The sequence below is a fragment of the Tachypleus tridentatus genome, chromosome 9 (genome assembly GCF_004210375.1).
Source record: "Tachypleus tridentatus isolate NWPU-2018 chromosome 9, ASM421037v1, whole genome shotgun sequence".
In the NCBI taxonomy this organism is placed as follows: Eukaryota; Metazoa; Arthropoda; class Merostomata; order Xiphosura; family Limulidae; genus Tachypleus; species Tachypleus tridentatus.
Window position 1 is genome coordinate 136,708,454 of NC_134833.1, and position 26,911 is coordinate 136,735,364.

Below are 26,911 nucleotides of genomic sequence, written 5' to 3' on the forward strand. Positions count from 1 at the left end.
CTTGAATGAAATTAAACATTTTTTATTCCCACCTTAACATCCCATTTCCCTTAAGCTAATGCTAATTGTGCATTTCACTTGAAAATAGTAATCCAAAAGTGGTACGTTGGCACTGAATAACATTTAATGTTTATACAATCATAATTTATTCAATCTTTGAACTGAAAATACACTTCCTAAAATGCTTAATTAGTTCACCAAAATAATAAACAAACTAGAGTACAACCTCGTTTTAAGCCTTATTATATTAAACTGTTTTAAATTTTCAAAAGTTTGTCCATCTGGTTGTTAACATTAAGACTCACTCTGTACACAGTAATTTTCCATGGAAAAAAATGTGGACACCTAACAGGATTTAGATGGCCTCAACTATAAATCATATACACAAACAACAAACTTTAATAATTTTATCTGATAAATTTACTACCTACTAATCACATATTTCAGTAATTTTCTTTTAGAAAATTGTTTTCATACACCACTGCAACTCGATCACAAAATGAATATACTCAATAAATATAACTGTAATAAAATGATAAACCATTACCTAATAATTTCCAACAAAACAAGGAATACACCTACACCATTTTTCTTGCTACATATACACACACGCACTCTTGTTTTACAATATAAAAAGAAATATGAAGGAACAATCTAGTTTGGTCTCAACACATTCTGGTAGTTTTTCTACAAGCAACTCTATTTCTAACAGAGTTCCAGTTAATCAAAAATGAATGTTTTATTTCAAATATTAGAAACTTAAATTTTATAAATTACTTTTAGCCCTCCAGTCATTTTCTTGTTAATCAAACACTGAGTAAAGACAAACTGATTGTGTAAAGGAGAAACACAATGATTCTCCAGATTTAAGGTACATTTCAGTGTTGTATCAGCTATCAAATGTTTCTTAATTTGACTCGAACATTTCACTATTATATTTATTACTTTAATCTAATGACACAGACAAAAAAAAAACAGGTTTTAAGCTACAAGTGAATGTTTTGCTTACCTTCATTCAAAAAAAAAGAAATGATAACAAAATTTTATGTTACTTCTGTCCATTAAGTATGCATGTGTGTGAAATTAAAATACAAGCAACAGTGATGTAGTATATTTTCCACATATTCTAATATTCAAACACAATGCTGTCATTTTTATTTTCTAAAAGCATAGTTTTAAGACTAAAAAATCAACAGTAAATTTAGGTCTTGTGAACTGAGGTACAAATGTAAAAAGAAAAATGAAGTGTTTTTAAAATGAACAAGCTATCACAGAGTAGATATTCTTGAATTTTCTAATATATTACAACAACAATTCTATTAACATCAGAGTAATGGTTCCTTTTAATAACATACTGGAGGTTGTGTCGAGCTGCTATTTCTCTCTAATTTTACATCCATTGATATTTCTCGGGTTAACTTAAGAGGATGATTTTCTACCCGTAAATTACAACTATATATATATATATATGCTCTTCTTTTAGTCACCTCTAAATACAAGTTCATTAGTTTATTAGTTTTTTATCAGGTTGATGTTACTACTGTCTAGTAATTTAGAGCATAAGAAAGGGTACATTATACAAGTAAAACTTTTAAGGCCAGGAATGGTTTTGTGGATAAATACCAAATTTCAAGGATGTCAAACAATTATATTTTGGATTAGATAATGTACATAAACTGATCATTTTCCATTGCACCATCTGCACACTCTCCTAGTGTCAGTCGATACATAGCCATTTCAGATATGCCATGATAGTGGACAAATGCAGCAGCTATAACTAATATGTGGAATATCTGATGACTGTGAAACTAGAAGAGAAAATACATTTAATATACATAAATGGGAAAAGTAAAAAGAAAGAAATACTGTACTTCATATAAGGCTTTAATATTCTGTTTGTTCATAAAAACCCATAAAAAATAACAAGAACTGGCATCTACCATATAATATGTAGTTGTCATTGAAAACTGTTTTTCAGTCCATAAAAACTATTTAGAAAATTACTAAACATATTTCCACAATTTACATTAACTGTAGGTCTCACCTTATCAAACAATTAAATTTCTTTTAAGTTTACATTAACTGTGCTTTAAAACTTATAAAGAGCTTTTCAAAGAATTATCAGACCTGATTACATTTTTATGCTCACATTTGCTTTTGGTTGCACCTAAAATTACATGAAGAATTCAACATGTCCTATCAGAACCATATGATAATTTATAACTAGGAAGATGTGACAACACCTCAGAAACAACTTTCTCAAACATAAACACAAAGTATTTTTGGAGTTATTCTATCTAACAGTTGCCAGGTTTACTATATATCATGGATTGAAAATGTTTGAATGTTACAAGTCCAGTACCACAGTACTGTTCTTTTCAGTATTAATGAAATTTATTGTTTCAAATTTTATTACATGTTTAGCAATTGAATACAGTCTTAAGCAATTTTTGATTTAAAAGTTGTTTCCATGTACACATTATTCATAGAAAAAAACAAAAAACTTTGACCTTGCACCAAAATGTGTCTGAAGATACCTTAAATATGACAAAACATTCTGACCTACAAGGACCTGTCATTATTAAGAAAAAGAAATTAATAAACTATAGTCTTATAAAGTTTCACAAATCTTGAGCAAAGTTAACATTACTTTTCCTCTGTTGATATAAGAATTATGAGAACAATCTTTACCTCCTGAAGTAAACTAACTCAAAGATTTTGGTTTCTTGAAGTTCACAATTATTTAAAAAAAAAGACCTACAGCATCTTTCATTAAAAACATCATGATTGGGAATTAATTTTTCTTATAAGAGATTTTACTATTGTGAGAATAATACTAATAATAATCATAAAATTCAGACGGAAGTCTCCAGTTCCAAGATACTATGCTAGAAGATATAGTTGGGTCTTTAACACACACTTAATGATTGTTAGACAGATGGTAAAAAGAGAGAAACTCTATCTCTGAAGCACTAACAGACAGTGAAAGAGTGGCATCAAATATGGATGAAAACAAGCAGCTAAATGACATTCAGAAATTAAACTCACCCAAATATCACACTTTCCAGGAAAAAACCTTTCTGGCACACGCAATGCATAGAATAGAGCTCCAATGATGTATAAGGACCCCATCAAACACAGCCAGCCAAATGATGCATGATAAATAGCACGAACCCATCCTTCAGCAACAAGGTAATGCACAGCAGGAATGACCCCACTTAATCCAAAACCCATGAACACTCCTGTGGAAAAAAATAAATAAATAAAATTCAAAGATTTTTTTTTTGCCTTGCATTTAGCAAAACTTAAAATTTGTTACCATAACCAGATATGATTGTTTGCAAGACTTATTGCATTTTATGTACAGGTAACGAGCTATTATACATTTCATTGTTTCAAAGTACATGATCTAATGATCTGCTTAGGTATATGTATGTTGGTTTACATTTCACAAAAAAATGAGTTAATCCTATCATGACAGGTCACGCCATCACGTTTGTCAACTTGCATTCAAAAACTTTTACTGAACTACTTTGGTATCAAATTGTAAAATGTAATTTAAATTTTTGTATTATATATTAGTTAATTTCTTAATTTAAATAAATATTAAAAATACAACTAAATATTGATTTTTGTGAGTCATGTGGTATATGTTGAATGCAACACTTGTTCAAATGACACATTTCTCATGTTAAAATACCGAGTCTATAGTTTGGTATGAATTAGGAACTCAAATCACCAATATTAATAAGCTATAACACGAAATAAGAACCTCGTATCTTTTCTATTCATTGGAATATGGCTTATGACAATCAAAACACAGTGGCCCTCCTCACCTCTTTCCACTTTTGGAAACTGTCCCTTATATGCACTTACTTCAACATATTACATGTGAATAACCAACTGAGAGCTTAAAATGTCATTCTAGTTACTTTCTTCTCAGCCATTCTAAAAGTGCTAGGAAACCATCTTGTTCTTCTGAATCAAGGTTTCAAGCCAGTAAGTTATGCTTTTAGTCTGCTCAAAATTACATACATTTTAGATAAAATACAACATAGTTACTTAGTTAAAAAAAATTACAATGGAATTCTATGGTTATTTATGATTTTTTTGGTTATTTCAAATTTATATACAAAACTTAAAATATTCACATCTTCTAAGTGCAAAATTTGAAAAGGCTTAGCATCCTATGGCAAGTATCAAACAAGTACAAAAATCATTGTTAGAAGATACGATTATTTGCTACACTTTATTTACTGTTCTATATTTTAAGTAAAATAAGTTTAAAAAAATTATTTGTAAATAGTAATCTATATATATATAATGTATAATAATAAAAATATGATTGTATTTTATCAAATACTAGTCTACTGACATAGAGCCAAGACAAGTCATTTTGTAAAAACTAAAGGCGAGTTTTATACGAGGTCTGTACAAAAAATACGCGGACTGACGTCATAAAACAAAATGTACTTTATTTAGAAGTTACAGGTCTGGGACCCCTTCAAAGTACTCTCCTCCCCAACACACACACTTATCCCAACGGTGTTTCAACTTGTTGAAACAGTCCTGGTACGCTTCTTTTGTAATGTCCTCCAGCTCCTTCGTCGCATTTGCCTTAATCTCGGGAATCGTCTCAAATCCTCTTCCTTTCAAGGGTCTTTTGAGTTTGGGGAACAAGAAAAAATCGCAAGGAGCAAGGTCAGGTGAGTAGGGGGGGTGGGGAAGAACAGTGATCGAGTGTTTGGCCAAAAACTCACGAGTTCTGAGGGCTGAATTTCGCAGCAATGCATCTTCAATTTTTTGGTCAAAATCTCGTAACAAGATCCAACTGATATCCCACACTCTTCAGCAAGCTCCCTGACAGTCAGATGCCCATTTGCCCGCACCAGGGTGTTCATTTTGTCGACGTGTGGGTCGTCCGTTGACGTAGAAAGACGTCCAGTCTGCTCATCATCTTCAATGGACTGTCGACCATCCTAAAACGTTTATGCCACTTGAAACATGCTGTACGCTTCATAGCAACATCACCGTAAGCCGTGTTAAGCATAGCAAAAGTTTCAGTCGCAGATTTTCTAAGTTTAACACAAAATTTCACAGCAAGTCGTTGCTCCTTCAGGTCATTCATTCTGAAATCCGCCAAACGACAAAAATCGCACTTCACTTAGAACCACGTAGCTAATACACAAATGAAGATATCTGCAATCGGGAAATGGCGTCATAATCAGCTGATCTGTGCGAACCTAGCGACACCAAGCGGATTCCCCTGGAACCAACTGGAGCCGCGCAATTCAAACAGTCCGCATATTTTTTGAACAGCCCTCGTATTATTGGATATGGTAATATGAGGCACATGCGCCATGTTAATGCTATGTCTGTAATGTTAGTCAGACACGACTGGAATGTCAATATAATAAATACACTTTAATTTATAATGTTATGAGATTCAAAATATTTAGACTAAACATTTGTAATTTTGTGTTATAATTTGTAGTAATTCTAGAATAAAAAAAATTTATATTTATTTCCTAATATTTTATGGTAGATATATGGCTGGTTAAATTCATAAATCACAGAGTGAAGGTAGAAAAAATAAAATAGGATATAAAGTTTTATTGAAAACAAACATTTGAGATTTCTGGAACAAAGAACAGTTTTTAATCATAAAATGAAAATCACTCTGCAATGGAACTAGTAAAGAAACGGACTCAATATTTTCATGAACCAATCTTTAGTAAAAAATACTTCATAAAAATATCAGATATTTTAAGCACAAAAGACTTACAATCTAAACTAAAACTCTTATCAAATTTTGTGAAGGTACACATACTGTATCAAAAATTATAATACAAATACTTAACGTGTATACATTTCACTAAGCCTATTCCAAAAGGGTTAAGTTACAAAGATATAGTATTAGAATTAATATAAAAGTAAATGATCTGAAAAACAATCAATTTGAGAAGATGATATAGTTGCTAGTATACTTCAACATGTGACACCATAAATGTGGTAGTAGTAACTAATTTTACAAGACATTATGAAAATGTAGTTTGGATTATCAACCACACACATCTACAACTAGGTACTATTTAATAAATATGATTAAAAAATAAACCTTACACATTGCAGAGGTAGTTATAGTTAAAAGACGTGTATTTATTAAAGAGCCAGATGGTTAACTTATACAGGAAGTTATTAACACATTATTATAGCTAACTTCTTTATTAGAAACTCCCAAAATATATATGTAAGACCAATTTCTTTACGCATGCTTGGTAGTTGAATCATGTCACGTGACTGTTGAAATTCTTACTCTTCTATTGCCTTGTCACATATACTGGACACAATATATAATATTTTGTTAAGCCTTGAAAAAGCATCATATTAGCCACATACGAGTTGGGAAACTTCTACCAGTGTGAAGAAAGGATATTACTTTTCAAACTTCCTAAAGTTTACCAGTTTCTACTTAGATAAGTAATTAAATATTAAAAAATAGCCATTTTGTTTTTATTACATATAAGAACTGATGTTACACAGAGCTGTTTACATACATAAAGATCATGGTTAAAGATTCAGATGCAGGGATGTAGTCATATCTCATTTAGTCTGCAAGATAGTGGGTAAGTACAAAGACCACACATTTTTTTTAAGGGACATTATGTAAGATGCCCTTCAAATAAAGTATCATTAACAAACACTTTTTGTTGACCAGTTATTCAAAGATGTCTGTCACCACGGTTTATCAGGAGTGGCAATAAAAACTACGACCACAAACTACTGATACCGGGCCAGGTGAAAAAAAAAAACTGGACAAATTTGCAAGTACAACAAACATCACACCATGTCCAAGAAACCAGGATCTCAGTTATCTATAACTTTATAATATAAAGGACATGGCAAAGTCTGTAATGTGCCAACCAGCTATTAGTTTAAGCTCTGCAAATCTCAATAAAAGCAGGAAAGCAATGTTTCAATGACATTCTGGGTGTAATCTGTGGACAATAAACAACAAGAAATGTGCAAATTGAATTGCTACCACAAAAGATTACCAATTTGACTTTGAATGGGTGTCCTAACAAAGAGGCCAGTTAGTTTATATATAGTGTGTGTGTGTGTGTGTGTGCATGCACTTCAATATTTTTCCAAAAATAACATACAGTTCAAACTGCTAAAAAATAATTTCCAACAGTATTATATGTGTTACTAATATACACTTGTTACTAGTGCCATCTTTACTTTTTCAAATTAATTTTAGTGTACTTCATTTTTTGTTCCTTTTCAAATTATAAAACTTGTACATTATGAATAGTTCAGTTACATTTGCTTAATTTTTTCATTAAAATATTACCAAGCAGTTAAATACATTTCAAAGTTGTGACTAGAACAACAGTACGAACGTCAGGTACAGATAAAGGTTGTCTAATTAAACTTTTATCAAAACTGAAAATCTTTAAAACATTTTGCTCTAAAAATATTAGTTCTATATATTTAAGAATTTTACTAACAGAAACTTTCATTTACTAACCTGCTCGTAGCGAGCGAAACCTGGGTTCACTGAACTTGTCCCACAAGGAAACAATAATGGCTGCTAGACCCAGTATAGACACCAGGATAAGGTAAATGAGCTTATACTGGAATTCACAATAAAAACCATAGTACAGCCAGGGTACAAAGGATCCAATAATTAGTAATGCTATTCCACAGTAATCTAACCTGAAAAAATATACAAAAGCAGTTACAGCTTTCGACTCTATGGTAGTACTACTAAACAACAGTCTATTCTTACATATAATACATTCTTTGGTTATTTAAACAGATAATTTACAAGGAAGAGAATATTTTATACTATTATTGATGATGATGCTTCCTTGTTTTGAAAAGATTTGAAAAACTTTGATCAAATGCTTTAATTAATAACTCAATTTCTGTGTGTGAAGTTCATTAATTAAATTTCATAGCCTTGTATAAAAATTACTCTCGTATCTCAGAGCCTCAATTCTTTGGTATCTGGAGGACCTGGCAACACTAAACTTGAAAAACATTTACCTCACCTTACTCAACACTATTAGCAGCCACTAACTGCAATAATAACGGGCAAAAACTATTTTATCAAGATTAAATATCCTATTAAGTTCAAATTGTTGTTTGTACTTCCTCCAGTGTAATGCTTCTAAAATACTACAGTGTTTGTATTTTAAGTAGGAAATGAATAATTTAATCTAACTGTATGTATTAACTCTATTGATTGGGACAGTTCTTTACATAAAATGATGGTAATAAGCAAAAACAATAAAATGCTCAGTAATGTAATATGTAGACTCCAGTGGTGGTTAAGAACATTCAAACAAGTCAGTAACTTCAGGGTTAAAGTTCAGAGAATTTTTTCTACTTTTTATAACTTTTTCTACATCAAAGATTTTTACACAATACATTATAATTAAACAGTAAAGATAACCGCAAGTACATTTTTCATTTAAATATTTAAGTACAACCTCCACATAATAATGAGTTCATCAGTTTAAAAAATTTCAGACATTTTAATTCTGATTTTATTGGCTGATGTTTCTAAGAAAGGTTTGTGTTAAATACAGGTTTGGTCAAGTGCTGCTTGATATATGCTACAGTTGTTTATCTAAGAGGTATAAGCATTTATTGGTGCAGATTACACAATGCACTAAAAAACTTCATGGTTAGGCCACAGTTAGAAATCCCATTGCTATTCTGATAAGCTGCAATTATATATCATCAGTGAACCACATGAGCACAGTGAAGGTGCAGTACAAGATTAAATTCATTCGTAAATACTAAATCAAAAATTCATTAGAGCATAGAGAAATTCACAATGTGGATTAAAAACATCTGTAAGGATTTTGACATTATATCTCTAGTTTTATCATCGTTATTTTACTGTAACCGAAGCAATGTAACAGAGCTAAACTAAAGTTTTTTATTAATATTAATTACCAAATAAAATAAGCTATTTATTTTGTGCAAAACTAAAAATTAACTTCATAATCAGTATAGCTAATCTATACACATAATATGCTTGTGTTTGTCTGAACTTTTCTTGCAAATTTTTTGATCAGATGCTACAAATCTTACATTGCTAGAAATACCTATGTCGTAGACGTCCAAGCTGCATATTGTCTTTTCAGTTCTGAATCACCTTGCCCACTTTTCACTTAGTCTAACTTTTCAATACAAAGAATATGGTACACAATAGCACTATGTTATTACCATCACCTGACAAATGGCCTTAATTTCAGTTTTAATTTTTTTTAGTTGCAAAGTATTTCATACAAACAACACTTTCTCCACATATAATTTCCTAAATAAAATTAACATTACATTATATACAATTTCTATAGACATTCTTGGCTTTAAATCTAAAATACGCAAGTGCAGTCTGTTCAAAATTATATGCTTATCACTTTGTGAATTTGTATTCAGAGGTTTCAGCATATTCAGCTCAATTTGCTTTCATTACAACTTTACTTTGCATTAATTTAGTTTCAGTGTGTTTATAAGACTGCTGTAAATGCCTTTTAGCTATTTTTTTTCTTTATTACTTGTTTCTATGAGTTTTTGTTTCAATGTGTAAAAATGTCATACATTGAATGCTCATGACTGTTTCATACTTTGTACACTATTATCAATACTATTATTTTACTTTGTTTACTCTGTGTAATTTTATTAAATAAAGTTACAACCTCATGAGTACATTTGTCCAAACACAAAATTTTTCAAATAGACCAGGATTTATCAATGTAGTACAATACCTGGAAGAAGACAGCTTAAATTGTGTGCATGAAAAATGTAACAAATGTTTTGTGAGTTGTGGCTAGTTAAATATATTCTTCTCATACTCTTTGAAGATTAGATAACATTGTTTCATCATTTCAGACCCTCACTGTTAACAATATTTTAGCCCATCAACCCAAAAATCCTCCACAAAGTTTAGCCAAATTTAGAGATTTAGGTTAGTCTTAAATACATATTAATATAGCAATTAGTCTAAATACATAAAATTGCAAGACAAAGATTACATATATATATAAAGCACAAATCAATGTTGTTAAAAGCTAACACTGAAGAAAGACTGCAGTATATCTTACTTATGAAAGATACAAACCCCAGCCATCAATCAGTATGCAATATTCATTGAACAATGTAACATCAGTATAAATATTTACAAGTAGAATTCCAAAAACCCTCCCTAAAAACATCTTGTAACCAATGAACACTCCTAAAATAGCTCCAACAGTGCAACTTTAAGGGAGCATGGCATGCGAGATAAAATTCAAGGTTACATGATACAGTTAAGTGTGGATTCAAGTAAAGTAATACATCAATATACAAAAGCATAACTAATACTATTCTTTATGAAGCTATAAAGTAGTAAATAAATTAAGTGATATTTGACATTTTTAAAACTTTAAATTATTGTTATTTCTAAAATACATGCTGATCAAATATATATACACACAGAAGTTTGTTTCATGAACCTATGAATTAATTTCCTGAAAAATTAACTTAGAAGTCAAATCATCATCTTAAAATGTTTATTTTCTGTTCTTTTTTCCTTCCTCCAAAAATTCAAGAAACTTTGCAAGAAACATGCAGTGAAATTTTATAGACAACTTGCAATAATTACTCTAAAGTAACATCCATGAAATGTGTTTACTTGAAATATTATAGTAAGATTTATTAATTTTGTTAGTATAAATCTTTTCTGATTAACCAACTACAAATTTATAAAGGTCATAAAAATAACTAATCAAATCTCATAATCATATTTCTGTATAATTTGTTTAATAAAGTACAACTGAAACAAAATCATCTGGCACTATCTGTTTCAGAAGTTTTGGCAATACTCAACTGAAAATTATATTGAACAGGTCACTAATGAAAACTCCAAAATACTATATTGTGTCTTAATAACTGATAGAAACACCAGAAAATTATTACTGTATATCTAAACTTAGGAAGACACCAGAAAACTACTGAGAACACCCAGAAAACATTTGAAAAATTTACAAATGGTTAATTTATCCCAGGCAAGCATCAGACAAAGCCACTAGTTTAGTCTTGTTTTTATGAAATATTTTGAACACTTAATATAAAAAATGTTAGAGCCAAAGAAAATGTAATTAAAGTTAGGATATGGCATTTGTTAATTTATTTTTTCCATGGCTGCCACACAACATTTAGTCTGGCAATTACCCAAATCCAATTAAGCCAGATGGCAAGATACCAACAATATGTGGGCTAGGGGAATGGTCTTCTTTCAAACATCACAGTTAAGTACAATCCAACAAATAACTATGGTAGGTTGCCTTAAATTTTAACTTAAAATTAGGTTTCGATTTGTTTCAGCTTATAAATGTAATATAGTGTACTTACTTGCTAAACAACTTGCCCACTTTCTCCGAGTGGCAGTGGACAGTATGGAAAGCAAATGACATTCCAAGACACAAGATGGCGCCAGCAAAAAAGGCTGTAAAAACTAGTTTTTCTTGCCACTGAATTTGTTGTGATGGACGAGTCAGGAAGTACAAGGCTACACCAATGAACATCAGACACCCTGCAAATGGCAATTATTCACAATTTCCTCATTATCAGTTACATAAAGTGTTATGAAATTGTACTTTTACATCAGACACCAGCCATAATGAGCTATTTCCATATCAAATGACATGGAAGAACTCTTGTTTAACATCATAAAATCTTTTAAAATTTTCAGTAAATCCTTCATACATGCTAAAAACAAAAACCAAATTCATTGTCACAAAGAAATACACTATTTACTTATTTTATATATTTTCCACTACTTTAATAATCAAAACCATAATATTCCATGTAATACCTTAATACTAATCACAAAACAAAATTGGGAAAATTGAACTACATGATATGTTCCACAAATTTTTTTGATAACACTCCAACTTTCAACCATCAGAAATAATTATAAGCTTAACAGAAAATCAAAAACACAAGTTAGTTACCTAGAAGGTGGGTCCAAATATTTCCAGTCTCAGTGTGGATTCTAAAAATAGACCCAAAACAGGCACTGAATGATGGAAGTGGAGGTCTATGACCCATGTGAAGGAAATCGTTGTCTTGTAGCCATCTCGGCAATGAACTGAAGTGGCAAACCTGTAATAAAATACCTTTTAAATACAAATACGGTGTACAAAATATTCTATGACAATTCTTATTAATTTAATTACTTTATCTAAAATAATAATTTTCTGCCAAAAGAAATTCATTGTTTTGTTTCAATATACCAGCTGCCAACACAATACATTTAATTAACTAATGTTTAAAAGAACAAAATCAAGTTAACTGAAATTTATTTAATGAAATTAACATTTTCTTTTTGATATTAAAAAGCATAAAATTCTAACATTCAAATTCAACACTCAAAACCATCAAATACAGTGGCCTGGATACCGATGTCAACTTTAAAGTTATTAATACTTTGCACACAGTTCAGGATTAGAACTATTTCTATGTAGCAGTACAATATGAATTTTGGTGTATGAATAGTGTAAGTAACATAAGTTGTACTACCACTGAAAAAGAATTAGGTGCAGCATAGAGAATTCTATATAATGTTGATTTTTTCATAATTTATATAATGATTAATACAAATAATATTACGTCGGTGATTATTATATTTCCTACATTTTCCATACTTTAAACTTCTCTCACTCAGTTTATTTAACACATCACAGCAGCAATGCTATTTTAAATACTGCCTTGAAAACAACAACCAAAGTTTCAGCAACAAAATCAATTTCCTTGTTATAGTTTGATACTCAATAACCAAATTACTTGATTCAACATTGTGAAATATGCTGTGAAGAATAATTAGATAGATTAAAGAATAAAAAACAATCAACAGTTAACAAGCAATTTCCTAATTGGGATTCGGATTAAAATAATAAAAAGAACAAGTTCAATTCCACTAAGGAATATTAACAGTTTTTTGTAATACAAAGATGTTACCATTTAAGACAAGCTCAATGGGTATTAATAGTGAAGTTATACCAGTAATTAGGGTTATAGAGGTTTATAGGAAAATTGTGATGAAGATTAAGACATAAAAAGGTCTTGTATATTACAAAACTAGCTACAGGAAACTTTTGCTGGCTTCATGCCAGATATTTTGGAGGCTGGAACAGCATGTCCATATAACCATTAGTAGCAAACTGTTCAGTTACGTATCCTAACATAAGGATATATCCTGGAGAAGAAATTTCACTAGCAGAAATCACAATGCTCTTATATTACAGGATTTTTACTTATAATGTGAGCATTATGAACACCATAGTTTGCTAACAGAAGACCCATAAGTGTTAGAATATCTACTTGTTATATGAACTTCAAACACCATAGTTTGTTACATAAGAACGAATTACTGTCACATTATATGTCTTCTTACACATCACAAGGCTATAACAAACAGTCATTTAAAAACACACCATTATATTATGGGTTTTCTACTGCCCACCTAGACTTCACGAACATGATTTCTTACTTCAGTATATACAGTGTTACAAAGGGGTTTACACATAAAGTGGACTTCACTAACATTATTTGTTATATCAATGCACATTGTTACACATGGGTTTTCTACTTATGACAAACTTCACTAACTTAATGGTTTGTTACTTTAATACATTGTTGCTGCTTTATATATTTTCTGCTTGTTATGCCATTTTTACCAATACCACATTGTTATTTGAATATCCATTATTTTTACATAAGGGATTTGTTAATGTAGAGACCTTACTAACACTATGTTATGTTATTTGAATGTCTATTAGTTTTATATAATGGATTTGGTTAGCATATAGACTTCACTAACACTATGCTGTATCACTTGAATGTGCATTGTTATGCATGTTTTTTAAACTAATATCCATGAAAGAGAGCAACTAGTTAAACTTACATAAAATACAATTATCATTGCACTTGTAAAAATAATATTTATTCTATTTAGCAAATTAATTTTTTAACCACTAATTGTTATCACAATAACAAATTTAAAACAATAAGTAATGATATCAAAAACATTTTAAAACTGAATTTTGGAGCAGTAATTGTTTCACCAATATATATTTCTAAAACAAATATTCAACCAGATAAATATTGCAAAAGGCAGGTGTAACAAACCAAAACTACCAACAGTGACATAACAAAACTTATAGATATTCAGAAATGAAAACCAAAACCAGAGCACTCAGCATAAGATAACAAAACAAACAAAAATACTGTATCCATCGGTGCTTAAATACACCAACAGTCTTATCTTAGTATAGATTCCACCTCTGCAGCATGAAGCTGAACAAATTACAAGCCTATTAGTCTTACATCAGTTGTGGGGAAAGTCTTTGAAGTCTGATAAAAATACTTTGTGAAGTCATTTAACAAAGTTTAGAATTTTATTGGAATTAAAATGGTTTCATTACAGAAACATTTTGCCTTACAAATATTTTATCATGCTTTGAAAATGTTACTGCATATGTAGATCAGAGTGAGGGTGTAGATTTGGTGTATCCAGATTTTCAGAAAGCATTTGAAAAAGTACCATAAAAGGCTTGTACAGACACTTCTCAGTAGGTGGGGGGGATAAGTTAACCAATTGGATAGAAGTGTACATTGATGGACGAAAGCAGAAAGTTGTTTATAAATGGATTCCAGTCAAACTGTATTAATCTTGAAAGTGATGTACATATAGGCTGTCTTAGGACCTTTTCTCTTTTTATGTTAATCACACGGATGAAGGAACATTCAATAAATTACTTAAATATTGTGATGATATCAAGGTCTTGAGTGTTGCTTGCTGTTAAAAGGATGCTACTGCTGAAGAAAAGGATTTAAGTCATTTAGTGATTTGGGAAAATAAATGGGAGATGAATTTTAATTATGATAAATGCATGATATTGCACATGGGTTATCATGATTTGAATTATATGTATAATCTTGATGGGAAAAACCTTAACAGTGTTACCAAATAAAAGGATCTTGATGTAATGGCTGACCAGTTTCTTAAGCCATCCAAGCAGTGTGCTGTTGGCTAGTGGTAGGGTAAATAGAATTTTATGTTGTACTTAAAGAAAAGTTGAATACAAGTCTAAAGAGGTTATAATTTCATTATATAGGTTACTGGTTATGCCAAATTTGGAGTATTATGTTCAGTTCTGGTCTCTTTATCTTAGGAAGACATTGAATCATTGGAAAGGGTTCAGAGAAGTGTCACTAAATTGGTATCTGGGACAGAGTGGTTGTTATTAGGAGATTAAGATCCTTAAAACTGTTTTCTCTTGAAAAAAATAAAGTTCAAAGATATCTGATTGAAGTGTTTAAGATTGTAAAAGGAATTGATACTGTTGATACATCAACATTTTTCATACTTTACAACAAGAGTTATGACAACTTGAAAACAGAAATATAGGTGGAAGCCATATTCAGTTAAGAATTTTATTTTTCAAGTACAGTAGTTGGCCTATGGAATGGATTACCTTTGGATGTTGGTGAGGCAGTAAGTTTGTGAGAGTTTAAAAAAAGCTTGATAGATACACAAATTATAAGAACTGGCTTTAGATATTTCGTTTATTTGTTTAGTTTGACTTAGAGGATGGTACAGCTGAGATGGACCAACAGATCCCTTGTTATCCATCCCTAAACATTATGTTATGTTAATCCAGTACCTCAAACATTTATAAAACTTTCTTTGATGGATAATTCTTTCAGGTTGTCCTAAACACATACCAATTATCATAGCCTCCAGGATTTATGACAGATGGAAATTGTTCTTTTTGAATATTAGAATAGTTCATTGATAGAGATTGGATGAGCTAAATCTTTAGATGCTGTTATGGCCTACATACAATACTTTTACTACAAGCAGTGTGTGAAAAACCTCAAGTAATATTTTGTAAACATTTAATAAGATCAATGTCATTTCAAATTTAAAATATAGTCTTTTAAGTGTGTATCTTTAGCATGCATAACCTAAATATTATTTCAAAAACATAATGAAAGCAAATTTTGTAGTAGGAAAATTCTTATTTTAATTATTTCAATGATTTTACCAATAGTACTGAGTTACCATCAGGTAACAGTTAAGTTCAATAATGCAGTTTGAATACCAGAAAAATATTATGGTCTCAAAATGGTGAAAATAAGGTTCAAAGGTAGTGGTAAGTTAGATGTTTAATAAAATGAGGTGGCTAAAATAATAATGATTAATACAATTTTATTCCTCTCAAAAGCAAAGCATACTACATTTAACTGTATGCCAAAAAAGTACAAAAATATCCTTGAAAACTATTGGAACATAAATATATAAACATTCTGTCAGTGAATAAGGAAAAATTTCAAAATATTATATGAAAAACACGTGCAACCTTACTTAAGGTCTCAAGCTGCTGAAGTTAACAAGTCTGTGACCTTGAAACAGCTTTAATAGGTCTTAGGGGTTTAAACAACATAATACTGCCTAGTATGGAGAATAATAATTAAAAAGTCCATCACACAGATATGAAAACATGAGAGCAGCATTACACATTTATGAATGAACATACCACACAAACTTCTGATAATATTAAAACAGAATGGAAATAACTTGTATACAGTTAAAAGCTGCAGTTGGGTGCCTTAAATAGAGTTGATTTTTTTATATGAAAACTTGATGCAAATGCAATGTTCCATTATAACAGCCTTCACAAAAACCTTAAATTGTGATGCTTATCTAAAAACACATGAAGATAAGTACTGTGAAACAAGGAAAACACTAATGTCAATAATTTTAAACAAAGTGGGACTCAAATTGAGAATTTTCCTGGAGTATAACTTTAGGCTTTTTTTTTTTATTATTGTTTATTATAATTATATTTATAATTTCATATCATTTCTCCTTCTTGCATTTTACTTCAACAAACATATCTTAAGTGCACATAGTAGTCACAAGGATTTTGTATTTTTTTAAGGTTCCTCTCCTTCACAAAAAAGGAGAAACAGAACAAAAGAACTAATGTTTACCTTCCACGCTTCTTCCCAAACTTTTCTAACAAGTTGTTCTGCTTGTTCAGCCTCCTCCAGTACTCTCCGTACCAAGTGTTCTGCCTGCTCTGCTGCTCTAGCAGGAAATGACATGTCAACCACGTCATTATCAAGATCCACTTCATCTGTGTCTTCAATCTGAAATTAAACCAGAAGAAAGGAGAACAGTGGGCTTTAATTGGTATGTGTAAATAAAAATACGATTCCCCTTAAAATAATGCTCAAAAATGTATAGATAAATAACAAAATATGAAAACTAACATTCAAAACTTCAGACATTAAGTGATCTGAACTATATTGATAATTCATTTGCAGATCACAAGAAGAAACTTATAATGTAAAAAAAGTACAGTAAAATGGAAAGTTATATTATTTTACAACAGCCATATGATTTTGCAAGGTCAGAATACATATAAAATACAAACATTGAGATAATATCACCAGTTTTTATAGGTGATTTTTTCTACATCTAAATTCACATTTCTCATAGTCTTTATATACAAAGTCTGTATATTATCTGCACATGTCTGATAACAATGAAGTTGTTTCTATAGATACAACTATTTATCACAACCTTCTGCTACAATGATATTCATACATCTCAAGGCTTTGGTAAGTGAAAGTGTGTAAGCAAAGCTTTTATTTATCTAAACTATTTATGAAGCTATTTGAATAGTGATAAAATTATTTATAATCATTCCTAATGTCCACAAAAAAAGAAATTTTAAAAACACAAATAGTCTTATTAGCAATAAAACTACTCTCACAGAAATTAAGAATATAATTGCTGTGTGATGTATAACTATTTCATTGTTGTAAATATACATATTGTTTACTTATACAGAATTAAACTTGAAAGAAATATTCAGATGTTAAAATTATCCAGAACATGGTGGTCTTGATTTGATTTTTTTTTTTTAAATCAAAAGTATCCATTTGCACATATTCATCTGCATGTCAGAAGACCAACCACAAAACCAACTGTGTATGTGAAACTTGATTTTCTTTTAACACTTCTATTACAAAGCTTCCCTCTCATGTGAAAATTGCAGCTAATAGTATTAAACTGGATAGGAAATACCTAGATTTGACTGTTTAATCATTTTCATACCAGCTGTTCTCCTACAGGTGTGTACAGTCATGTGAAAAACAAACATCTAGGAAAACCTCATTTGGACTCAATAATTTTCACCTTAGACAAGCAGAATTGTTTGAAAAAAAAAAAAGCAAATGCATTCACTATAAATTCAATGAGGTGTGAAAGTTTTATTTACCTGTCACATAACTATTACTCTAGGATATCAGATCAACTACAGACAGCAACCAAGTCAGTTGTAAATTCCGTTTAAACCTAAAGGGTTTAGTAGTTGCCATCACAAAGGTTTATTAAACACAAGTATTCAAACAAATATAAAAATATTTTAGATGAATAACCCTTTAAGGGTTTTACTCAAAAGAACAAGATTTAATATTAGGTTGAGGAATAATTTGTGAGCATTTTTAAATAATTTCATTCAAGCATTACATGAAAGACTATACAATACTTCAATACATGAACACATTACACCCAAAACATTTATTATGATACTTTATTTCATGTAATTAATGAGCTGAAAATGAAAGCAAAAATTAAAGACATATGAAAATCAAACACACCATCTATTAGAGCAAAAATTTATCTTCCAAATGACACGAAATATTTTGCGAAAGTGTTTCATTTATGAATATATTTTTTTAATTTGAAAAAACGCTCACGAATTATTCCTCAACCCAATACAATTCAAATCAAGCCACTTATAACACAGGCTGAACTTTACAATTTACAGAATAAGGACCAACAAATATGATCACTTTACACACTACATGTATTAATCTGTAAGAATATTTTTTGAACATCATGTTTTAATCCATAAGATTATCAAAATGCATAAGTGATGTAGACAAAGTTTATACTCATAGATCAGGCACTGACAAGTTCATGAATAAACCACATGCAAAAAGAAAGCATTTCAATATAACATATCAAAGAGGATTTGGAAAATTGAATGGAAATTTCATTCCCCACAAAAATTTGAAAAGCAATTTAATCCCCCTCCATAAAATGGAAATAAAGTTTAGCAGGATTTTTTCCCCCGAACTTACTAAGTGTAATATTTAGCAGCCACAATCACTTGAAAATGTAAAACTCCTTAGATTTTATGAATCACAGCACAATAAAAGCTGTGGAAACATGAATTTTTATTTCTTTATTTATCCAGCTACAAGATATAAAACAGAAAAAATAATTTTCTATGCTATAATAAACCCATATGGAAAAGCAACATATGTATTACACCGAGGTCATATTAATTCCATAGACTTAAAATATATTTCAACATGAATATTTTGCTGTCAAAACTTGCCATTACTTGTACTTAAAACAAAATGGACTGAAATGCAAGAGGAAAAAATCTAGAAACTTGAAATTTTGTACACATACTAAGTGAACCCTGAGAGTGTGTATCTAAGTATTATTAATTATCCATGTGTATACACATCTCTTTAAAAAAGCAAGTTAGCAAAAAAAACATACAAAAAATTATATGCGACTGCCATAGCACCAAAAGCAATGAACCTAAACTAAAATTTTGTATCCACACTAAGTGGACCTTGTAGGTTTTCCCCTGGGTATTATTACTCATCTAAGTGAGTGAGTGAATGCACATTTTTTTTTAATGATACAAGCTAGCAAAAAAAATCATATAGAAAAATAGATTCTTATATTACAAATAAAAATCATGTGCATACAGATAAGCACATGTGTATGCGTGTGATTGCCATAGATTTAAGAGGAAAACCTAGAAATCTGAAAAATTTTGCACCCACGCTAAGTGAACACTGGGTTATTATTATCTACCTTATACAAGTGTATGCAAGAAATTAAAGAAAAAATTCCTTATATAATAACTTAGTATATATAAAGCCAGTGCATTTCAGTAACAATGCATTCCAACAATGGTTTTTATATCATGTTGCTTAACAATAAAAGTTTAACCTACTATTGTTAAGAGGCTATGTGCAGGAAATTAAGATTAAACATATATACTACATTATCAACAAACAAAAACTGTTGTTTTATAATGTCGAGCCAGAGTTCCCAAACTTTATAGACCTGTGGAGCTTCACATCAGAAAGAAATAAACATTTTGGAGCCTTACCAAAAAAAATAAACTAAAAATAGAAACAATCGGTCACTAGAACCAGATAAAGTTTACTTCAAGCTTTTAGAATATAAATATATTAAAAAAGTCAATATTTAAAGAAAAATTTTCACTTTTACTTGTTCAAAAATTTCTGCTTGCAAAATTTATGTCAGTAAAAGTACAGTGTACTTATTTATTACTGGCTCGGATGGGCTTGCTTTTGTTCATAAAGTAGTTCAACATATGGAGTCATGGTTGTCACCTTAAGTGCAAATCATCTTCAATATTTAGCCTGTTTCTAAATTTGGTCTTTGTAGCTGTATACAGAGAAAATGTTTGCTCACAAAACTATGTTGTTGAAAAATGCATCAAAATTTTCAAAGCTCTGTTACTCATTTCAAATTATTCCATGAACATTTGAATCCAAAATTTGTTCCTGCTGAATTTTTTAGAGTGTAATCAGTTGAAATTTCTATAAGCTGCTCTTTTCTTTTTCAAAGGTAAATCATTGATATTTGCAGAGTCAAAGGGATTTTGAATCCACAGTAACTTTTCTAAATGAGGAGGGAAGTACTCCACAGTAGTTGTACACAAATCAGATGTGTGCTGCAAGACAAACTTTTGCATCTTCACTTAAGGAAACATCCATTCATAATTAATAAACCTCCGAGAGTTTCGAAGCAATCAAGTTCTTCCATAGGTATGCAATCACCCCAAAGTTTTAGCTTATGTTGAAGTGCTTCCATTTTACTCTGAGCTCTGAAGTACATTACCCTGCATTGTAGCATTCACTTCATTTAGATAGGCAAATAGTCTGAAAGGTAAGTCATTTTATGTATCTAGCATTTGTTCCTCAATGTGTATACAAGTTCAAAATGGCATTCAAATAAAAAAAACAAACCTCTCTTCACGCAGTTTGTAAAACAGAGCAAACACTTTTCCCGAGAAAACCATCAGACTTCAGTATGAGGCAGCAAATGCTTATGAAAACTTCCCATATCCTCACAGAGTAAACTGAAGATCCTCATGTTGAGCAGTCTCAATTTTATAAAATTAAATATTTTTTACAATATCACTCAATACCCCTTGTGTCTTCTGGCACTCGTTTTATTGCAAGTGCATGACAATGAAGACAACAGTGGATACTCTCGATGTCCGGTTTTTTTTTGTTTTTTTAATGAGTGCCACTGCACCTGAAAATTTTCCAGTCATAGTTGCAGCCCCATCAGTGCAAATACTTGATCAAAGCTGCCATTGGATTTCATGTTCTTCCATAAATAAATTGATCAGTTTAAATATTTCTTCGCCTGTTGTTTGAATAGGCAAAGGTTTGCAAATTAGCATGTCTTCTTCAAAACTAGCTTCGTGAATATAGCGAACAAACACATGCAACATCTGTTGATTCATCTATCTGAAATGAAAAAGCTGGATTCTTTTACTCGCTTTATTAACTCCGTTAAGCAATTAGCTGACATATCCTTGACTCTTCGAGAAACTGAGTTATCAGAAAAGGGCACAGAGTTAATGTTAAAATAATTCTCATCAATCGTGCACCCTACCAAATCTTTGGCACATGGTTTTAACAAATCTTCTGCAAATGTATAAGCTTCACCTGCTTTTGCAATTCGGTAACTTACACGATATGAAGCAATAAGAGCATCTTTGTTATCCTGGTGGACAAATAAATGAAATGTAGCTTTCCTTGGATTTAACTGCAAACACTTTCTTTCGAAACACTCGGAAGATGGATTTTTTTAATTGGGAGTATTTGATTTCTAGATGCCGTTTTAACTTTGCTGGATGCAAACTATTGTTACTCAACACTATTCCACATTCAACAGAACCCACTAGGTCCATCTTCATTACCTGTCCATGTAAAAACCATATTAAATACAACTTTCACCATCCTTTCTTTTTTCTTGTTTCGGTACTTCTTGCATCATTCTGCGTTGAAGTACTTGCACACGACGATAACGCCGACGAATTCGTTAATATTAGGCCTAGAAATATGTTTACTCGTATCAGATTTATTACCGATATTCAAGCCACTTATCCATTATAAGGGTGATAACAAATTATTAATTTATCTAGTAACGTATTCTTATATCTTTATCACTTCAAAAGTATTTTCACGGACACAAAAACAGCTGCTTAATGAAAACTCGTTCAATGACATGTTAACCTACGATCAGTGCTACCATAACGATATCAGAAATAAAGGTTTGTGGAAAAAGGCTAGGCCACAAGAATAATATATTCTTCTAAAGGAAAATGGTAACCTATTATTTTTACAATTTCTTTTAACCTAAATTTTAAAGCCAAATAAAATATTAAGCAAGATCTGACGTGCGTCAGAATCTCGAAAGAAATGAAACATGACGTCATGTGGGCACATGATATAGAGTTCATTGGTACCTTTGTGTAATTAAACTACAACGAATCTAACCTAACGTAACAATTACCAATTATAAGTGTCAAATATAATTATGCGTTATATAAATATACTTTGAAATTGAAACAATTGATACTAGATCTAATTGCATCACAATGTTTCAAATTTGGAAAAGTCACAGCTATGATGTCATGTTTAATTCGAAATTTAGCTGCTAATCAAGATCTGGCATTTAAAAGACAGTTGGCACCACTACCCAGTGTTGACCGATGTTTCATACGAAAATCACTAGACTATCTTTTATCTACAATAACGCATGTGATCTTTAGATGGTGCTATATATACTAGCAACCAGTGGTGCCACGGTTGACGTGAATTAAGATTGTATTAACATTTCCACCGCGAGAACATCCCCCAAGCTAAATAAAATCGTCTGGCGTTAGCCAGGGTAAAATATTAAAAGGCCCACTACGTGATAAACGTGTTATATGAAATATATATTTTACTTTTTTGTACAGCGTACTCTGATTCAATTTTATAATTTCAGGAAAAAAAAATATTAACATTCTAAAATTTCCTCACGGAGCCCCAGATAACTATGGAAGATGCCAAGGGCTTCGGGGAGCATAGTTTGAAAAACCATGATCTGAAGGTTCCATTAATTAAGAGGTTTGTTTTTATTATTTCTTTTTTATTATTTAAGTGTAAAATCGGAGGACAAGTCAGAGGGAAGGTTACTATTATAAACGGATCACATCCACAAAAGGAGCAACAAATAAGCCAGTTTTTCGCTAGTATAATAAAAAGTTTATGTCTGTTTGAATGTGATAAAACATCACTGACAATTAATGAGATTTATACCAGCTACTGGTAACTGTTTGGTATAGATATTTGCTAAATATTTATATTATTTTTATAGGTTTCAGCAATAAATTATAACTACAAATTTAAACGTGTTCGTTATTTCATGATTTTATATAAATTTCCATTTGTGGAATATTTTTAATAACTACTCTTTATACATATATCTATACAAAAGTTTAAGGCCCACAACAATGTTTTTGTTAGACACTGAGAAAAAAAAAAAGAGGTATATATAATTTGGGATAGAGTGGGGTGGGAGGTTCACTATTGAACAAAAATATAAACATAATACACCGACACAGTTAGTACTGGTAAGTATATATGGAATCCCTAAAGAATATTTTAATCATTAAAATAGATATCATGAATCATCTTTAAAAATAATAAAAACATACCATCAACTACAAAATATAATTGGAATAATATCTATTGTTTGAACTTTAAATTCAATGCAATTTAAAACAAGCTGTTTTTTAGGTATCCCTAAACTACCTGTCAAAGTTTGTGCACTTTAAAATGCACTAAAATATCGTTTCCACATACTTGATAACAACATGAATTAAGTTTCTTGTCAAGAGAGCGGTAACTCGACTTAATACAAAATACCTATAGAAATGCCCGACAAATTTTAGCTTCCAAACTGCTACTCTTATTTAACAAACAATTGTGGTTGACTTACATTCATCTAAGTTTTAAACACTTAAGTGCTTTGTCTTTATCAAGGAATAAAATGGCTCAATGTTGTACTTTAATTACGTAATCAATACCATGCTCTAAACTAATTTACACAAAACCGTATGTGTTGAAACAACTATAGATACTACGAAGAAGAGAGTAAATTTACTAAACTGTTTTATGCACTTGCACTGTAATAGGTTTTAAAACAAGCCCTTGAACTTTTAAAATGAATATTACATTTGATTTTGAGTAAATAAATTTCACACAATTTAACCCTATGCAATTTTGCAAATTTGTTTTATATTTCTGTGCGCATGTTTTTAAGAATAAAATTTCACTATAGTCAAACCTTTACCATAACAATATACCACCAGGGACGTTACACCTCCATAGATCAATAACTCGGAGGGCCGCTCTAACTTAAGATAACATCAGTTCGCTTCGCTATTTGGTTTTACACATTAAGAATGCGCTACTTCCTATATAACACATTTTACGTTCCTATCCGTCAAAGATTATGCTGCTTTTTCGTATTTCAGCCTGTTCTCACTAAATGTTTGTTCTACTGCTTATACTCATCTGCTTTTTTTCAAAGTCCACACAGGTTGTTTTAACTGCTTTAGAACACCCTTCGACGAAACAATTATCCTAAAATGTCAGAAAACTGTTAATTTCAATTCAACATATTAATCGTTTGGCTATTGACTCATACAACAGTTAACTTCATGTTTTCTAACTTTTCTCTGACCGAAACTCTCTTTCACTTGGTTATACTTTTGGCTCTCCTCACGCTTTCTCGTCTGGTTGAGGCTGTTTTTATCATCCCCCGAGACGAGAAAACCCCGTAGCCTCGGCACAAGAGACTTACAAACACAGCTTTCAGTAATCGCCTGCTTTTAACTGTCTTATTATGAAAAACTATATAATCATGAAATATTCACTTACAAAATAAATAAATGAATAATACCTACACTAACCTGTCTTTTACATCTGACAAAGTACTACTGTACTTGATATATTGTTCATAAACGTTATGATTTCATTTACATAAAATTGTATGTAATTTTTTTCGACAGTACAGAAAACCAATGCAAAAAATAACAGACCAGTTTCACCAATATTAATTAACTAAAGTAACGTTCCATAAAACTGTTTTTAGTTTGTTTTCTTCGTGTAAAGCTTTATAGCTGTTTAAGAATTTGAAAAGAATAACAAAACAATAACAGTGAGGGTTAAGAATAGATATTATAAAACATTACTATGAACCATGATAAAACAGTCATGCTACGTTGTAAAGGTTTATTTGACAGTCTGATTCTTATTTTATTTCTTCAGTAAGAGATCCATATATTTCAATGCCTTTAATGTAACGTACAATCGCCAAACAATAGGCCTAACTAACTTCACAAATAAATAACACTTATCACTTGATTGTTAACAAGGGCCAGGATTCTTTAAGAATGGGTCGTTTCTGAAATAACTAAACCATGTAAGCTTAAATAAGATATGAATCAGTAATAACAGTACATTCATTGTTCAAAGCAAGGTTCATGCCAGTGACGCTCCGAGGATTTTAATAGTTTTCGATAAGTGAGACCTGTTTTAATGCTTATCTGAAAAAAAAAAAAAATACTATAACAACGAAAGAGATTATGAATATAAAATTATAAAAGTGCAACAGTTTTTGCAGCATTACGTATATTCTCTGACCATCTGGTGATGTACGTGTAACATTACGTTTCTCTCGTATTTCATTACCTCATTAAAACACTCTTAAATTTACGTTGGTAAACTTACACAAACGCATTATTCAATCAACAGTTTACTACAACTCTTCTAGTCTAACTTGCTTTTTTATATTGTTCAAATACTTTCTCATACCCAAGAAAATTCTAATAACTGAGCTACGTGCTTATTACGTGACGAACAATAAAACTAAAATATAAAAATTAGTCTATGATTTAACTCTGAATTGTGGAATCCATTGAACAATCCTAATGCGCGAGCACAACACACACACACACACACACACACACACACATATATATATACAGGGTAGCCTGTAAGTCCCTACCCATACATATATCTTATGTATCCAGTGTATCTGTGTGCTGTCCCTCATTCTCGTGGCATAATATTATGCGACGATTATGTCACAGTAAGCTATTCAAGTGTAAACGGTCTAACAGCCACATTTCTCTGAAAAAAAAACAACAAATTTATAATACATGCGTAATTGAATATAGTATAATAACATATGGATGGGTAGGGACTTACGGGCCACCCTGTATAGAATAATAATAATAATAATAATAATAGAGGCACATTAAATTTATGTTTTCACATTAACAATAAAGTAACTCTTGATAATAAACATTAATATTAATTGATATTATAATCATTAAATATGTAAACCCAATTACACTCAAGACTTATTAGCAAAACAATCATTTGTACTTATTTATTTTCCAATGACCAAATAATTTTGATGATTTTTGCTTTCATGGCTTATTGTAGAAAGATAGGATGACCTCTCCCCTCCCTTTCATTAACACTTGATGGATTGTCCAGTATTTTTCAGATAGATAGTAGAGGAAATCCACTGGTGGTTCTGTAATGGTTGGTTTGTTTGGTGTTTTATGGCACAAAGCAGTTAGGCTACATGTGCCAAACATCTGGCAAAAGTTAAAATTAAATTTGGTAAAATTCAAAAGAA

General features: G+C 30.7%; 1 protein-coding gene across 1 annotated transcript in view; it reads right to left on the reverse strand.

Annotated features, from left to right (window-relative positions):
- Positions 1-129: 129 nt before the first annotated feature.
- The window catches only part of LOC143226459 (adiponectin receptor protein-like), a 45,930-nt gene continuing 19,148 nt past the window's right edge, over positions 130-26,911 (reverse strand). Inside the window, exons 3-8 of the mRNA XM_076457457.1 lie at positions 17,059-17,217; positions 12,012-12,162; positions 11,410-11,590; positions 7,532-7,719; positions 3,049-3,242; positions 130-1,808 (exon numbers count right to left, since the gene is read on the reverse strand). Of these exons, the coding sequence (XP_076313572.1) occupies positions 1,659-1,808; positions 3,049-3,242; positions 7,532-7,719; positions 11,410-11,590; positions 12,012-12,162; positions 17,059-17,217 (1,023 nt within the window). The 3' untranslated portion in view covers positions 130-1,658. The remainder of the gene's footprint in view (positions 1,809-3,048; positions 3,243-7,531; positions 7,720-11,409; positions 11,591-12,011; positions 12,163-17,058; positions 17,218-26,911) is intronic.